At 47.1% G+C, this 15,633-nt stretch overlaps 1 protein-coding gene across 1 annotated transcript in view; it reads right to left on the bottom strand.

Annotated features, from left to right (window-relative positions):
- Nucleotides 1-12,230, bottom strand: part of LOC311245339 (uncharacterized protein) — a gene marked incomplete at its 3' end in the record, with an annotated part of 41,721 nt that extends 29,491 nt beyond the window's left edge. The window contains exons 1-2 of the mRNA XM_084335182.1: nucleotides 12,131-12,230; nucleotides 11,867-11,944 (exon numbers count right to left, since the gene is read on the bottom strand). Of these exons, the coding sequence (XP_084191308.1) occupies nucleotides 11,867-11,944; nucleotides 12,131-12,146 (94 nt within the window). The 5' untranslated portion in view covers nucleotides 12,147-12,230. The remainder of the gene's footprint in view (nucleotides 1-11,866; nucleotides 11,945-12,130) is intronic.
- Between the last annotated feature and the right edge of the window lie 3,403 nt (nucleotides 12,231-15,633).

The raw sequence follows: 15,633 nt of genomic DNA, 5'->3' as shown, positions 1-15,633 counted from the left end.
CCACAGTCCTCTCCATCAGGTTCTGTTTTCATCTGTTCTGTTGAGGTGCTGGCTAGAGGCTCTGTCTCTCTGTTTTCCTCAGTCTGGGTTTGGTTAAACCATGAGGACTGAGGTGTCTCTTCATCATCTTCACTCTTCACAGGGACAGGGTTGAAAGTGAACTTGATACCAGCCTCCAGACCTTGAAGCTGCTCTCCCTCCTGACTGGTCCAGAGTTCCTCCTGTTCCTCTTTAATCTGTAGGAGCTCTGGGTCCTGGGTTTGGTTAAACCATGATAACTGAGGTTTCTCTTCATCATGTTCACTCTTCACAGGGACAGGGTTGTATGTCAACTTGATGATACCAGCCTCCTCCAGACCTTGAAGCTGCTCTCCCTCCTGACTGGTCCAGAGTTCCTCCTGTTCCTCTTTCATCTGTAGGAGCTCTGTCTGCTCCTGGCTCAGACTGGGGCTCCTCTCCTGCTGCTCAGGGGGAACCTCCTCTTCACAGACAGAGAGCTGTGGGGGGTCTGGAGGGAGGCAGAATAATAACATGAATAGTTGTAATTGCTGTCACCATTGGAAAGCCACCCATTTTAAGAATTCACACATGTTCTTCCTGTGCCCCAGGACAGTTCAGTCAGTATGTTCTTCCTGTGCCCCAGGACAGTTCAGTCAGTGACAAAACTGAGGAAAACAAAAATAAACCACGTGAACTTTGGAAATTACTCAATTTGCAGTAAAAAACTTAAAACCAGGTTCTCAAACATAAACATAAAGACGGACAACACGCTCATCACAGACAAACTGGATGTAGCCAATTACTTAAACACTTTCTTCACAAACATAGCCACAACACTGGTAAACAAACTACCCTCCCACTCAGGGCAGTATGGGGTAGAACACATAGTAGCATACTACAAGAACCTAGGCGTCCACAAAGACGACTTCAAACTGGAAATGGTAACTACAGATGAGGTACTCAAAAAACTGAGCGCCCTCCAACCGAACAAGGCCACTGGCCATGACAACATCCCCTCCAAATTCCTCAGAGACTCAGCAGCCGCCATCACCCCAGTCATGCCCCGATCACGTTTTTTTGCCACCGATACCGATCACCGATCGTCGTGAGCCATATCGGCCGATACCGATCCAATCGTTTTTGATAAAAATTTTTTTAAATTATTTTATATAATTTTTATATTATTTTATAAAATATATATATTATATAATTAGACTTGTACTTGTATTATCTGCAAGACATCGCCACCACGCAACAAGCTCCACTGTCTGTGTGTACTCCAGTAGCCTCCAGCCAGGGAGCGAAATTTACTTTTTGACTCACCGGCCAGTGGCGGGTAGATGGGAAGAATCTACCCGCCAAGCATATTTCTTACCCGCCAACTTTTTTTTGATAAAAAAAAAATTATTATTATTTTATATAAACTTTTTTTTTAATAAAATATATATATTATATAATCATACTTGTGATTGTGTTATCTGCGAGACTTCGCCACCTCGCTGTCTGAAAACAGCTCCACTGTCTGTGTGTATACTCGAGTGGCCTCCAGCTCCAGCAAGGATTCTCCGGCGCTTCAGCATGCAAAATGATTCTCCTGAGCTACAGCTGGACCCTATTCAGCAGCCCTCATGCGATGTAAGCCAGGGACTCGAATACGCATGTTGTTGTAGGACATTGATGTCAGGAGCTATAGCTACTGCTGGATGGCGTTGGGACAGCGCCTCAGTGAACTATTTAGTTTACTGCAACATTTCGTAGTGACTAGTGAGCTACCTAGCCAACGGAGGTATTATGCACTGGACTATTGCTGGAGCATTTGTTGATGTCGGGAGCTATCAGTAGCTAGCCGGCTGGATAACGTTACACAATGCCTCATGTATTAAACTAAGTGAATAGTTGACTGGGTCATTTTGTAACGGTAGCTAACGTTATCTCACGAAGGTCCCACACTGACTAGACTAACGTCTATGGAAGCAAATGAGTGCCAGAAGTATTTGAATTTTACCAGACACCGGTGACTGTCGGAGGCAATAGCCTCTGTTTACATGCAGCATACAGAAACAGGTGGGGAGGGGTAGGAGCAGCAATGCGCTGCGTGTCTGTGCTGAGACAGCGAGTGAGAACTCCGCTAAAGAATTGGATCATGATTTTCGGTTTTCACATGACTATTTGATTGCCCGCCACACGGCGGGCAGACCTCTCAGTGGGAGGCGCCAAACATAAAAACTGAGCGCCAATGGCGGGTGGCGGCCTCTAGTTTCGCCCCCTGCCTCCAGCTATGGCCAGGATTCTCCGGAGCTGCAGCTGGACCCTATACTCGAGTAGCCTGCAGCTACGGCCAGGATTCTCCGGAGCTGCAGCTGGACCCTATTGATCACATTCAACAACATACCCGAGCTCGAATACGCATCGAATGAGTGTTATAAAACATTGATATCAGGAGCTATCTGTGGCTACTGCTGGCCGGCTATATAACGTTGATACAGCGCCTCAGTGAACTATTTAGTTCAGTGGGACATTTCGTTTTGAACAGTGAGCTGGCGTCAGCTAACGTGAGCTAGCGGAGGTATCATACAGACTTGCTGGAGCGTTTGTTGATGTCAGGAGCTATCAGTAGCTGGCCGGCTAGATACCGCTCGGTTAGACAATGCCTCATCATGTATTGGACTGGAAGTGAATGGTTGACTGGGTCATTTTGTAACGGTAGCTAACGTTAGCTCAGGGAGACGCGTACATGCAGTTGTTGAGGTAGATAACCGTGATTATGTTTATTTATTTAGACTAGACTACACCGTGTTTGCGTGCGGGAGGGGCCGGAGGGAGGAGCAGACCACTGTGTGGGAGTGTGTGCAGCTCCCGGTGTCTGAGACAGAACTCAGCGAGTGAGATCGGTTTTGACGATCGGCGGAAATAAAGCATTATCACCGATCACCGATCGCATATTTATAGTGATTATCGGCCGATCGATCGGGGCATCCCTAGTCATCACACACATAATAAACCTCTCCATAAAACAGGGACACGTCCCCAAGGACTTCAAAATTGCGAGAGTAACACCCCTGCACAAAAAGGGCAGCAAATTAGACCCAGGCAACTACCGCCCTGTTTCTATCCTTACATCCATCTCGAAAGTCATGGAAAAAATAGTATACGAACAGGTCGAAAAGTACCTTGCGGAAAAAAATCTACGAATTCCAATCTGGCTTCAGAACATCCCACTCGACTGACACATGCCTTCTCTATTTGAACGGGCAAATACTGCGGCATGGTCATGCTGGACCTACAAAAGGCCTTCGACACTGTCAATCACACCATTCTGATTGACAAGCTAAAAGCAATTGGTTTTGATAGTTTATCAGTGAGCTGGATACAATCCTACCTGGAGGGGAGAGAACAGATGGTGGAGGTAAACGGTACCCTACCCCCCCCCCCCTCACAGTGAACTGTGGTGTTCCACAAGGAAGCATACTAGGACCGCTACTGTTCCTAATTTATGCAAATGGCATGTCGTCAGCTTGTGACTGCAACTTGTTCCTGTTTGCGGACGACTCAGCCCTGCTGGTCTCTGACAAGAACAAGTTACAGGTTGAAAAAACCCTCAGCTCGGAACTAGGCAAAATCTGCATATGGCTCGCAGACAACAAACTATCATTACACATGGGCAAAACAGAGTCTGTTACGAAGGATCAGATTAAACCGAATATATATATTTATTTATGGATATATATTGAATAGTATTTGTATATCGTTTGATATCCCTTGTATATTCCTTGTACATATACACGGAATATCCCTTTAGCCTACTATAGCCCATAATAGTTCATTCTCTTATTGGACAAAAGGACCAGGTGCCAGGGGACCAGCCCCTGGCGTCAAGTTCAAAGGTACCGACGAGACATGTCCGTACTAGCCCCGGCTCCGCTCAGGGATACGGCTACCGAAATGAGAGTGGCACTATTTGTTCACCGTGCATATAAATATGGCGCAAGTAAATGTAGAAATCCCTTAGTCCTTACCCTTCTACCATACTTATCAATACAGTCAGGGAATTGTACCCCTCAGTTACAATTGGTCCTTCGAGCCGGATGGTAATTAGTGTAATATTAATATAGTGGTATTAATATTGAAATGGCCTATGATGAACACTCCACGAAACGGTCCTCCTAAAGTAGAACGCCCGCAGCGTAGACGGCAGCCACCTCAGTACTTAGAGGATTACGCTGCCAGTATACTACCTAGCCTTCTACAAACGGTAAACGCGGTAAAAGTAGAAAGTAAAATTATGTCCGACCCTATCAACCAGGATACCCCGACCACAGAGGCCCTAGTGGGTTCTAATGTAACTGACCAAGCTCACGGTGGGGACCAGGAGGGAACTGACACGACTTTACCCCCCGCCAAGACCGAAGAAGTAGTCCCCGAAGAGCTCCGGGAGGAAGACAACCCTCCAGAGATGGAACTCTGCACGGAACAAGATGAGGAGAGCGCCGAGGAGATAGAGCTCCAGGACTCCCCGCAGGGGAACGCATCCCCAACGAGTACTGCCAGGAGCGGATCACCTCAACCAGCGTCTTCCCCCAGCGAGGCGGACAGGATGCTGGCACAGGCGTTCCTCGCCAGCCTAGCAGCCTCTACGGAGCGCGATCGACTCCAAGCACAGACGCTTAGCGAGCGCGAACAACTCCAAGCACAGATGCTTAGCGAGCGCGAACATTCTACCATTGAAAGAGAACGCCTCCAAGCGCAGCAACGGAGCGACGACGAGCGCATACGGCTGGAGATGAGACGCCTTCAGACGGAAGAGAATATGGCAAGAGACCAGGCCGACACCGAGCGTGCCGCTGCCGGTGCCCAAAGAGAAGCAGAGCGCGACATCGCTCTCACCAAGCGCGAAGCCGAGCGCGACCGATTACAAGCGCAGCTAATGGAGCAGCTGATCGCCAGGGCAACACCCCCTCCCTCCACAAGGGGTTCCAGGGCCTCGTCAAGACACGGGTCAAGGGCACCCTCCCCTAACCGATTAAGCGACCCTGAGCCCGACCACCAGAGAGAGTCTATACCCCCCTCCGAACTCCTTCCCCGACTGGTCCCAGTGAGACCCAGCTACAAGGAAGGAACGGCGTACACCGCGGAGAGGCTAAATAGACGACTACAGGATCTAGATGACCTGGCAGAGGAAGAAGAGGGAGAAGAGGAGAGTCAAGCCCGACAGCAGCACATTACTCCACAGGACCAGGAGGTCCAGTACAGCCCAGGCTATACCCCCGCGGCTCTGCGCTACAGACCCCCGACTCTATTCACGGGTGAGCATGACGCACGACCAGTCCCGAGGAATAGTACCTGGACCAGCGGGCCATGGTACCCTGCCGGTACCAGCCCACCGAGAGGCGTAAGAGGAGACTCGCCTAGGAGGCCTCTCTTCCAACGCTCACCGATGTGCCAGCCATCCACGGCGTCATACATTGGCACACCGACGTTTCCAGACTTCACCCATGAGAACCGAGCACAGTACACGGAGCTACGGATGTGCTTAGAGACAATGATGGTGGATGTAGCTGATGAACGCCACAAGTATGCTATCCTATTGAAGCACCTGAAAGTGCCCAGAGCGCACAACATAGCGCTGGCCTATGCCACCTCCACTACCCCATACACAGCAGCTCTAGCAGCACTAGACCAAAGATATGGACGTATATGGGATTACGTAATACAAGAGATAAGGCATATTGACCGCCTACCCCCAGCAACAGACAATCGCTCACTAGACGACCTGTCTATCAAAGTACAATCCCTGGTAGGGATGCTGGGGGCGCAACGAGAAAAGGGTATGCATGAACTATACGCAAACTCGAACGTCGAGAGGATTTTAGAGAAACTGCCGCCCGCCCGACAGGAGCGCTTCAGGCGGCAAAGAGACCACCGTGATCCTAACGGTCCCGAGCCATCCCTCCTAGACCTAGCCGACTTCCTGGCGAGAGAAGTCAGCAGCCTACGGTTGGATACGTTCGTGCGGAGCACACCAAGCTCCAGAGAGGGACCTAGGAGAGCAAACGATGGCCGAAGATCGGTGACTGTCATGCACCAATCAGAATCAGTACCGAGCAGCAAGAACCACAGTACCCCCTCGATGAAAGAGAAGTGGAAGATGGTGTGCCCGTACTGCGAAAAGGAACACTGGTTGTCACAATGTGACCTGTTCAAGAAGATGACCGCTGAAGAAGTGAGTCAATGGATAAAGTCCAACAGGCGCTGTTACCGATGTGCGCGCGGTCACATGGCAGCCGAGTGCCGCCTCAAGAAGAGGTGTAGTCGGTGTGACGGAGCCCACCTAGATGTCCTACACGACAGTAACAGAAGAAAGCCTGCACCATCCAGCAGCACAAAGGCAAGTGTTATGTACATTGACCCCGCTAGCAGCAGCGGCGCCCAGGTGCTCTTAAAGGTGGTCCGCGTAACACTGAGTTACCAAGATAAGGTCATGGACACTTACGCCGTCCTTGATGACGGGTCAGAGAAGACCCTTCTCCTCGCGTCCGCTGCGGCCCAGCTGGGGCTGCGGGGGAGCGAGAACCAGATGACGATTCGGACAATAAGAATAGATCTAAAGACGATAAAGGGCGAGAATGTCTCCTTCACTATCGCAGCAAGCGGGCAGCCAGAGAGACGGTATAGGATTACTAATGCTTTCACCAGCCAAGAAATAGGACTATCGCAGTACACCTACCCCATCGCCAAGCTGATGGATAAATATGTGCACCTGCGTCAACTACCTATCCCGCTCATAGACGGTGCCACCCCGACCCTGCTGATAGGCTCCGACCATGCAGACCTCATAGTCCCGATAGACCGGGTCCATACAGGACCCAGAGGTTGTCCTGCAGCAGTCGAGACCCGCCTAGGATGGACATTACAAGGCCCCCTCGCCAAGTCTCTTAACCGAACAGCAGCCACTAGCTGCCTCCACTCCAGAGCGACAGAAGAAGACACCACACTCCTGCAGCATGTCGAGAGGCTATGGACACTAGAGACAATGCCCTTTAAGAACGAAAAGAAAGACATTCGTTCCAAGGAAGACATTTACGCTATAGCCCTCCTCGAGCAAGGGACAAAGAGTCACAGTCAACGGAGTGATGAGATACGCAACTCCACTCCTGAGGCGAGAGGGAATGCCCACCTTTCACGCCCCAAAAGAAGCGACGGAGCGGTATCTATTGAACACAGAGCGGCGCCTAGCCAGAGACCCCGCTCAAGAGACTGTGTACCGCGCTGAGATTAACAAGCGAATCACAGCGGGACACATAAAGAAAATTGACTGGCGACGTCGTGCGCTGCTCCGCGCCTCCCTGATCAAAGACGGCTTTGATCTCCGGCAGCGGGCCAGCAGCGACCCGCAAGTATTGCGCAGCCTCTCCCCCGAGGACAAGGCAGCGAGCAGCGACACCTGGATGGCGACCATCCCAGGAGAAGCCCAAGAAATGACACTAGGACTAGTCTGGCGCTTCAAAACAGACTCGCTCCATTATAGACACAAACCCCTGACCAAGGAGCAGGGAAGGTCGACGGCAATACCGACCACCAGACGGAGTGTATACAGAACACTCGCCAGACAATATGACCCGTTGGGATGTATTCTACCTTACACCACCAGGGCAAAGATGATTGTAAGAGCGCTATGGGACAAGGACCAGGGCTGGGACGATCCCATACCCGAACACCTTGCATCCACATGGAGAGAGTGGGAGACGGAACTCCGCTCACTCCCAGGTGTTAATATACGCCGCAGCTACTTCCCACCCACAGTGAGGCCAGAGACATGCAAGATGGACCTGCACGTATTCAGCGACGCCTCCGAAGTAGCCTACGGTTCGGTGGCCTACTTGCGTGCCCGAGAGGAGGGAGGAGAAATACATACTGCTTTCATCCTGGCTCGCTCAAGAATAGCCCCACGAAAGCAACAATCTATCCCGCGTCTAGAGCTCTGCGCAGCCCTAGCAGGAGCGCAGCTCGCCACGTTAATCCAACGTGAACTCACCATCCCGGTGCAAAGAACAATCTTGTGGTCAGACTCCACGACCGTACTCACATGGATCCGGTCTGATTCGTGCAGATACAAGGTCTTCGTGGGAGTCAGAGTCACCGAGATTCAAGAGTTAACAGAAGTAGCGAGCTGGAGGTATGTGGACACCAAACACAACCCAGCTGACGTCATCACCCGGGGAATGTCCCTGGATGACCTCACCCGTCACAACCTCTACAGTGACGGACCAGAGTTTCTCAAGCTCCCCGAAGAAGAGTGGCCTACACCCACCCCACGGGAGGCGAGTAAAGAGGAGGCCGAAAACAAGAAACCTATGTTCTGTGGATTGAACACACTCGTCTCCACAGATCCCGACATAGACGATTGCCTCACCCTACAGAGTGCGCAGCTAAAGACATTTCTGTGGCACCACCCAGAGGTTCAGCCCACGACTGACATTTCAGCAGCTGACTACGAAGAAGCAGAACTTCTTCTACTACAACGAGCCCAGAGAGACTCGTTCCCCGATGAGCTAGCCTGTCTACAGGGAGCAAAGCCCGTCCCATCAGACAGCAGACTGCTCCACCTAGCCCCCGAGAGCGACGCCCATAGTCTCATCAGAGTGGGTGGTCGTCTGCGGAGAGCCCCAGACTTACCGGATGACGTCAAGTACCCGATAGTCTTGAACAGCCGACACAAGGTCACAGAGCTGATCATAAAGAAATACGACGGGGATGTGCACCACGCAGGGGCAGAGAGAGTCTTCGCGGAGATCAGACGTCGTTATTGGATACTGCAAGGGAGAGAAGCAGTGCGGCGCTTCCAGCGAACCTGTCTAGACTGTCGTAAGTGGCGAGCCCAGCCCAGTATACCCCGGATGGCTGACCTACCTCCCTGTCGCCTCCGACTCGGCGACAAGCCTTTTCACTCCACCGGTATGGACTGTTTCGGCCCGCTGTATATAAAGAAAGGAAGAGGAACCGAGAAGCGGTGGGGTATTGTATTCAAATGCATGACCACCAGAGCGATACATATCGAACTCCTTCCAACCATGAGCACAGACTCATTCCTTATGGCCTTCCGAAGATTCACATCACGGAAAGGAAAACCGTCTACATTATTGTCTGATCACGGGACAAACTTCAAAGGCGGAGAAAGAGAGCTGAGAGAGAGCTTCCAAGCTATGGGCCCAGAACTTAAGACCCACCTCGCTCCATCCCAGATTGACTTCCAGTTTAATCCCCCGAACGCACCTCACTTCGGTGGAACTTGGGAACGAGAAGTACGTTCCATAAAGACAGCCCTGTACGCCGTGCTTGGGGCCCAGACCGTAGCGGAAGAAGTCTTAATGACAGTCCTCACGGAGATCGAGGGAGTATTGAACTCAAAGCCCCTCGGTTACGTCTCAAGTGATGTAGCAGATGTCGACCCAGTCACCCCCAACACACTCTTGATGGGGCGGCTGGACCCCGCGCTACCCCAGACAATGTACAGGCCTGAAGAAGCGAACGGCCGAAGAATGTGGAGGTACAGTCAAGTACTGGCTGACAAGTTTTGGAACAGCTTCCTACTCCACTACCTACCGTCTCTACAGACCCGCCAGAAATGGGTGAAAGAGAGAGACAATTTGACAGAAGGAACAGTCGTCATGATTATCGACCAGTCACTACCCCGAGCTATGTGGCCGGCTGGCCGCGTAAGCAAAGTGATCACCGGTGCCGATGGAAAGGTCCGAGCAGCTGAAGTGCTCGTCCAAGGGCGGACCTACACCCGACCCGTGGCGAGGCTAATAGAACTGCCAAGGCTCCCCGATACTATCGATGACGACCATGACCCCATGACTTTGTGAACTGACTGACCCTCACAGCGGACATTGAGTAGTGGACAGTGCGGTTAATCTGTCTCTGCTTAGCTAATTAGGTGGGACTAATTAGGGGGCGGCTGTTACGAAGGATCAGATTAAACCGAATATATATATTTATTTATGGATATATATTGAATAGTATTTGTATATCGTTTGATATCCCTTGTATATTCCTTGTACATATACACGGAATATCCCTTTAGCCTACTATAGCCCATAATAGTTCATTCTCTTATTGGACAAAAGGACCAGGCGCCAGGGGACCAGCCCCTGGCGTCAAGTTCAAAGGTACCGACGAGACATGTCCGTACTAGCCCCGGCTCCGCTCAGGGATACGGCTACCGAAATGAGAGTGGCACTATTTGTTCACCGTGCATATAAATATGGCGCAAGTAAATGTAGAAATCCCTTAGTCCTTACCCTTCTACCATACTTATCAATACAGTCAGGGAATTGTACCCCTCAGTTACAGAGTCCATTCTCTTCGGTTCAAATAACAAACTCAGCAAGACCGACGGCTTCTCAGTTACAGTGGGTGACAATATTGTCACAAGGAAAGATGAAATTACCTACCTGGGTTCCATCCTAGAGGCTAATCTCTCCTGTGACAAAATGGCATCCAATGTAGTAAAAAAAGTCAATTCTTTTCGTCGATTCTTGTACCGGATCTCCTCTCTGGTAATCAAGAATACCCTGAAGACTCTGGCAGGAGCACTCATTCAAGGGTACTACGACTATGCTTGCACCTCATGGTACCAAAGCACCTCAAAGGCACTAAAAACCAAATTACAAACATCTCAAAACAAACTAGTCAGACTACTGCTTGACCTGACTCCTAGAACCCACCTCACCCCTGCCCACTTTGCCAACCTAGGATGGCTTAGAGTAGACAACAGAGTACAGCAACTTGCAATGGGCCTGGTCTACAAGATACACTACACAATGTACATGTCAAAATACTTCCCAAAGGTCAGTGAGTTGGTGGATATTTTCAATGTTTTAGCTAATTTAGATTTAAATTGTATAATTCCCATTTTAAAATGTTTTACCATGGTATGTTTGGTATCCTTTCTTTCAGCACAGCCTCACATATATGACCTGACAGTTAGTTTTCATATTGTATAATACTGTATACTGCATAATGTACAACACAAAACACAAAATCGGATTGAGAAAATGTGTTATTTTTACTATGAACCAATGCAAACATATTCAATCAAGCATATAAAACTGTGGAAATGCACCCTAGGTAGCATATTTACATAAACAAAAGAGAACAGAACAGAATTCAATTTACAAATCATTATTTTCTCCATACACAGGTAATAAACACAGACGAAAATTTGATTCTCAATCACCAGCATGCTTCTTTTTTTTTTACAAAAAGTCAGTAAAAGTAAGTTTTTTACAAAAAAAAGTTAAAAAAATAAGTTTTACAGTAAAAAAGTAAAAAATAAGTAAAGTGGGATATTCAATATACATATATACAGTACACATATGACTAGAGTGCAGTCATAGAGTGCAGGATGCCTGAGGTGTATCCAAAAGAAATATATACACTACACTCATGTGTACGTACGTGTATGTGTGTGTGTGTGTGTGTGAGAGACACTGCTCAATTGTGCCACGCAGTAAAACAGTTTCTGTCTATGAAGAGTTATAACTAAACAAAAGCACTAATAATAATAATAATAATAATAATAATAATAATAATAATAATAATAATAATAATAATAATAATAATAATAATAATAATAATAATAAGTCTCTCACCTGATTGATTGATTGAAAAGTTTATTAACAGATTGCAGAATGGGTACAGTACAGTACAGCTCAGTACATACAATTGTTAAGGGGATGCAGACCAGAGAAAGACTTTCGTCTTGTTTACATCAGGGTCCCCCATTTTCAATTCATCATAACATATATGACATACATGACATACAGATAGACAGTACTGCTACATCTATACATTTATGACATACCTGTCTTGGTTAGCCCTCCTTCCATGTCTCGCCTGCACTGAACTGGTTGAAGGCAGGTCATCTGCTCCTTGCTCCTCACTGTAGAAAATAAAAAGCACATTATTTTCAACATTCAACAAGGAATCTCTTATCTTATACAGCACACAGCACAGCACATATACACATATTTACAATCCAAAGAGTGTTCTTTGCAAACCCAACAAGTACAGTAAGAGTGTGACTGACTAAACATAAGCAATAAATCTCCAAAATAAGTGCCTTTACCTTGTGTTGTTGTCATCTACAAAAGATGAAGATTCTTCTACTTCTACTTCTACTGCTACTGCTACTACTACTACTACTACTACTACTACTACTACTACTACTACTACTACTACTACTACTACTACTACTAGACTACTACTACTACTACTACTACTACTACTACTACTACTACTACTACTACTACTACTACTGCTACTACTACTGTTATAAGTCGAACTACTAAAGCTAAAGTTTTGCTGGCTGGAAAAACGTGTGTTCTGCAGAAATGATCTTGTAAACAACGGATCGCTCACTTACATTCTTCTTCTACTGCTCTTTTCTGGCAGTCAACTTCCGCCTCCTTCAGCACTTTCTCTCACTTTTTTCGGCTTGATTCTAGCACAACAAATGGCCAAGATGAACAGGCTTGTTCGAGATGGATTTCGGTTTGCCTCGACTAGTAGACGAGAGTAGCCGAGTGAAGCCGGGGGAGGAGTTAAAAAGGCGGACACTGCCGATTTCACGAGAGCCTCTCGCCTAGTCTCGCATGGCAGATACGCTTTCACGTCACCACACACACATTACACCGGTTCCTGACAGGGAGCGAGCGAGCGAGCAAACTAGAGACGAAATCGCGCGCGACACTGTCCTGACTGATATGAGGCGGCGCGTGTCCGAGTGTGTCTGTGTGTGTGTGTGTTACCTGGAAGCACACATGGGGGGGGCCTGCGATTCTTGACCAATAAAAAGTGTTTAGGGGCGGGACTCGGCCGTGTAATCGCTCAACTAGAGACACAGCGAGCGAATGAGGGATTGATTGATTGATTGAAAACTTTATTAACAGATTGCAGAATGGGTACAATACAGTACAGCTCAATACACACAATTGTTAAGGGGATGCAGACCAGAGAAAGACTTTCGTCTTGTTTACATCAGGGTCCCCCATTTTCAATTCATCAGGACATATATGACATACATGACATACAGATAGTCAGTACTGCTACATCTATACATCTATGACATACCAGATTTGCAAATACAGTACTGTTTGTGATACAGAAGGAGTCAAGAAAAGGGAGTATATACATTTGACGTAGAAACTGTACATTGGAGGAGGTTGGGTGGGGGGGGTTGGGTACACTGGGATACTGACAACCACACTGGGCAACCTACATTGGAGGTGGTTGGGGGGGGGGGGGGGCACACTGTATAAACAAGCAAAACTGTACATTGAGGGGGGGGAGACTCTGTACAAACAAACAAAATTGTACATTGGACTATTGACAAAACCATACTAGGTAAATGACTGTACATTGGAGGGGGTTGGGTTAGGATATTTACAGGGGCCAGTGTTGAATTGCAGTCTCCCGTAGGTGTCTCTTGAGAGAGGTTTTGAAAGTGGGTAGTGATCCACATTCCTTTACAGCTTTGGGTAGGGCGTTCCACATTGATGTGGCATAATTGCGAAACGTGTTTAGTCCCTTATTTGAGCCGAATCTGGGTTTAACATGATTTGTGGAGCTCCCTCTGGTGTTGTGATCGTGGTATTCACTGACCTTTGGGAAGTATTTTGCCATGTACAGGGGTGGACGACATCGCTGCTCAGTTCGCTGTCGCTCGCGGCAGGTCAGGATAGTCTGATTGAAACAAATACATTTTAATCATTTTCGCAATCACGCTCGCTCGCGTCGCTCCCTGTCATGAAGGGGTGTTACACACCTGTCCAGCTCATTATAATGCGATGGCCGTGTGCAAAATTAGATCAGATTCAAATGTACAGCACACCATATACTGCTATGGTGGAATATACTATTCATATATACCATAATGTATACCATCTTGTTGCGCGCTCCTGGCCGCACGCACACACAACACACTGCTGAATAATTCTGTTTTGCATCAATATATATATGTATACTGATCTGATAAGGCATATTCTTTTATTGACCTTGAAAGATGAGGAGAGGGTGTTTAGCAATCAAATATTTATTACAGAGTGAATATTCAATATTACAGAGTATTTACACAAACAGCTGAGAGTGGAGAATTCAACTTAGCTTCGGTGAAGGCAGAGCAGAAGTCTCCCTGGTCCGAATCACATTGTCATTTTTATAGTCAGCTGGTTGGTTTTCTGAGCGAATGAGGTGGCTTTCTTCCAAATTAGCATGAAGAAAGGTTCAGGCCTTTAAACAATGTCTAAATAAGGTAAACAGTTGAAATGACAAGGGTCTAGAATTACATCTGTCTCCTGGTAGTTTCAGACAGCTGGGGTCATGGTGACACATAGGCCTGTTTTAATACCATATCATAATAACACATTTGAATGGTACACACATTTGTAGATATCTTATGGTTTTTACAATTGATAAATGGATTGATTCATAGGTATTATACATTATTCTAGATCCTGACAATGCTCCCTGTCAGTGGTCAGCCAAAACCGTCACCTCATCAGTTCTTGGGGCTGTGTGGCTTTTTACCAACAGCTGCACTGACCCTTCCGGTAACAAATAGATTGTGACACCTCAGTTTGGCCACAGAATAGGAAGACATAAAATACATGTATCTAGGGACATAAATAAATAGATTTTATCCCACAATCCCCCCTTTCACATCATTAATGATGTGAACAACCTAAAGATATAAAACAAAATGACCAAAACTCTCAGAACACCAACCATAATGATATGGAAAAAACCTCCAACCCTTTGTATGAGCGCGAAAACCCCTGCGACCAGTCGTTACTTTTGCAGGGGAAACTCTTACTCACCATCCCACTGGCCTTAGCGATCATATTCCTCAGAATACACAAAGGGTGAGACTGCATAAGCAGTAGAACATAAGGCATAGAACTGAACAATAAAAGCATCAATAGTACACAATAAGAGCATCAATAGTACAGTTGTATAACACATCCATAATACAAGGAAATAAACACTGGCTCTATAAATCATCAAGGAAAAGGGAATGGAAAAACGGGGCCCCTCATAGTTATGTATTGAAATAAAATACCACCCCCCTTTTGCGTGGTGAATCAAAATATAGCAATGACAATCAATATGAGGAGAACTTTCATTCACTCAAAAATTCCTTTCATTTTACCAGTAGGGCAAGCCTGGGGTGGAAAAATGTTCCGGAGTCTTTATTGACTTCCCATCTGGTTCACTTTCATACTTTTCATACTCACTTTCAATCGATGTAAACCTTTGTATGCAACAATGATATCTGTTTCCAAATTTAAATGAAAAGGCATAAATAGACTACATCTGCTTACCTATGTACTGATAATATAACGTATATAACTCATATCATAACTGGTTGCGTCAGTTTAATTCATATAACATATCAAACCTTATATCGGATTCCAGGGGCAGAGACATTTTTATAAATGAAATAAATCCTATGATCTCCTTGTAGTATAGTCTTCTGCTGTTGATTATATACTGTATGTAACTCCTGCAATGTAGTTGAGGGTCCAAGGGTCACTGGTGATGAAGGGTCCAAGGGTCACTGGTGATGAATTG

Source organism: Notolepis coatsorum, assembly GCF_963971535.1.
Source record: "Notolepis coatsorum genome assembly, chromosome: 18".
NCBI lineage: Eukaryota > Metazoa > Chordata > Actinopteri > Aulopiformes > Paralepididae > Notolepis > Notolepis coatsorum.
The sequence above is the reverse complement of the archived record's forward strand: the minus strand, read 5'-3'. Positions and strand labels throughout refer to the sequence as shown.